Genomic DNA, 2,685 nt, shown 5'->3' on the forward strand with positions numbered 1-2,685 from the left:
AATTTTCCTGTGATTTTTATGTGTCTGTAACTTTTTTTTTTCCTACCTTTCAGCGGGAGAATAGGCGTCTACAAGAAGCTAACATGAGATTGGAACAGGAAAATGATGACTTAGCCCATGAGCTGGTGACAAGTAAGATTGCACTGCGGAAAGACCTAGATAATGTAAGTCTCGTAGGTCTGCAGGGCGGTCACCCTGAAGCACTTGACTTCTCCCTTTATCAAGTGAAATCCTTTAACTTTAGTGTTTATTATTCTAGTTACCTCTTATGATAGAACTTGCTTGTCAGTATTACTTCCCTCCTTTCCTTCAGAGTGTCAGTTATCTCATTAAGCCCTCCTTACCACATTCTCTTCTCATTGTACACACAATCCCTGACCTCCTTTTCCCAAACTTTGTTCAGTTGAGAGACTTTTTGGTTAGTTCTTATGTTATCACAGTTGGCACTAGCATTCAGTCATTATGGTTTCCTTAACTTTCCTCAAGACAAGAAGAGATTTTATTATTTGAAATATTTTGTGCCTGTTTAATATTCCAATTGGAATGTGGCTCAGTTCTTTAGCAACTTGCATTTTCATCAGTAATTTCTGTGGACAGATGTTCCATTTTTCTGCTTCTTCTAATCTTGAAAATTTTGAGATGACTTTCCTAGCAGGGTGCTTTCCCATTTTCTCTTCCACAGTCTTGTCTTAGAAGTTATAGTCTTTCACACATGCTTTAGGTCAAGGGTAGCAAACTCTCTGCATAGGGATAGATAACAAACATTTAGGGCTTTGTGGCCACACAGTTCCTGTTGCTACTTACTGAACACTACCAGTGGTACAAAAGCAGCCACAGACAATATATAAAGGAACGACTGTGACTGAGTTCCAGTAAACCTTCTTTTCAAAAATAGGTGATAGGCTGGATTTGACCCATGGAGTATAGTTTGCCAGCCCCTAACTTAGATTTCCCTCCCAGGCTCCTAGCGTTACTTTTCTGGTTTTTGGTTTCCTAAGGTTCTAGGAACGTGCTCGGGGTTTATAGGGATCCTGCCTTATGCATGTCTTGAACCCTATAGGATGTCCACCAAAGGTGCATGAAAATTTTGTGTACTAGTGCATTTCTTTGAAAGTTTGTGCTTTTATTAGATTCTCATAGGTAGAAAGTCTACTGTTTTTTTAGATTCTCAAAGTAATTAATCACAAGATGAAGAGAGAAATGACAGTACTTACTTGTTCTCGTTACTTGTCTGTAGAAATAAAAGTATGGTGCAGAAAATGTTGGACAGACCTGGATTCTAATAGCATCTACTCTACTTTGAATTTGGCCACCCTGTAAAATGTGGGCAGGTAGAGTTAATAGCTCTGTCACAGAATATAGTGAAATTACATCACACCCACAAAAAAGAGTTACAAGCAGTGTGAATTCCCTCTGCTTATCATCTGAAAGTAATTGCATGTAACTAGGAAGGCTCCTTTTCCCAGTTTTTACAGGGAGGGTATTTCAAAGGTCATTAGCCCTCAGTGACCAGAACCTGAGATCTCTGCTTTTTAGCTTACCATAGTCTGCTCATCAGGGTTGAGTTTCCTCCCCGTGGTGCCCATTGCAGGCATACCCTCTGTTCCTCTTTGTAGAAACACTATATGAGCCATTCTCTCACTGGTCAAGAATTTGTGATAGTAGAGGGAGAGCTGTACACTGAGCAGGGACGACTGACTCAGGGCAGAGGTGGACACCTGACGTGGCCCTCTGAGCAGCTGTAGGTCATGTGGAAAGGAGGTAGAAAAGGAAAAGAAAAGAAAATGGGCCTGAACCAGGAGCCCTTGTGTTCATAATGAAATTACATTAAGAGGCAGCTTAGGGTAAAATTCTAGGTGCAATTGTTAGTTTGCACTATTGCGTTTTCTAATCACATGAACCCTGTAGTAATATCAGCATTCCACTAGTTTGTAAGCTACTTATGTTCTTGAAACTTGCCCCTCAAACAGTGTAAACCTTTTTTCAAGTTATCTTACCCTGACATAGTAGTCAAAGAATTAGGTTACATCCCTAATAAAAAATAATAAAGGTAATGATAAGAGCTTCCATTTACTGATGCTCTGTGATGCCAGCACTATTGTAAGCACTTTGTTGAACTCTGATATCTCTTATCCTTACCTCAACCTTGTGAGGACAGTAACATGAGCCTCATTTATGGGTCATGTGTTTTGTTTTGTTTTTTTAACAGCCGTAAAACTTGAGACTCAGGTGAAGGCACCCAGGGAGGAAGCAGAGCCAGGAATCTAACCCAGGCCCGTCTAACTGGAATGTTCAGATTTTTTTTTTAATATAATGCCACAGTGTCTCTACAATAAATGTGGGCCAAGAAGCTGTGATTTTGACACATAACAGCTAACATTTCTTGAGCACTTGCCGAGTGCTGGGCACTGTTCTGAGTGCTTTATACATATCTTAGCAAATCCTCAAAACAGCCCATGCTATAGAAGGAATATAAGTATGATATACATGATGAGAAAACTAAGGCAGAAAGAAGCTAAGTATCTTTTACAGATCACCTTGCCTAGTCAGTGACAGATCCTCTGATTTGGTGAGGAGCAGGGACCTTGCTGATTTTAAGGACCTTGTCTTCAACCTTCCCCACAGTGACTTTGCCTTTCTAAGTTTACTTCCCTTGTTTCTTTAGAATCATAACTGAAAATAAGC

At 40.0% G+C, this 2,685-nt stretch overlaps 1 protein-coding gene across 1 annotated transcript in view; it reads left to right on the forward strand.

The window, feature by feature from the left end:
* The window catches only part of RABGAP1 (RAB GTPase activating protein 1), a 157,425-nt gene that overhangs the window by 141,074 nt on the left and 13,666 nt on the right, over nt 1-2,685 (forward strand). Inside the window, exon 21 of the mRNA XM_003785286.1 lies at nt 54-164. Within this exon, the coding sequence (XP_003785334.1) occupies nt 54-164 (111 nt within the window). The remainder of the gene's footprint in view (nt 1-53; nt 165-2,685) is intronic.

Source organism: Otolemur garnettii, unplaced genomic scaffold (genome assembly GCF_000181295.1).
Source record: "Otolemur garnettii isolate 467f Iridium unplaced genomic scaffold, OtoGar3 scaffold00014, whole genome shotgun sequence".
NCBI lineage: Eukaryota > Metazoa > Chordata > Mammalia > Primates > Galagidae > Otolemur > Otolemur garnettii.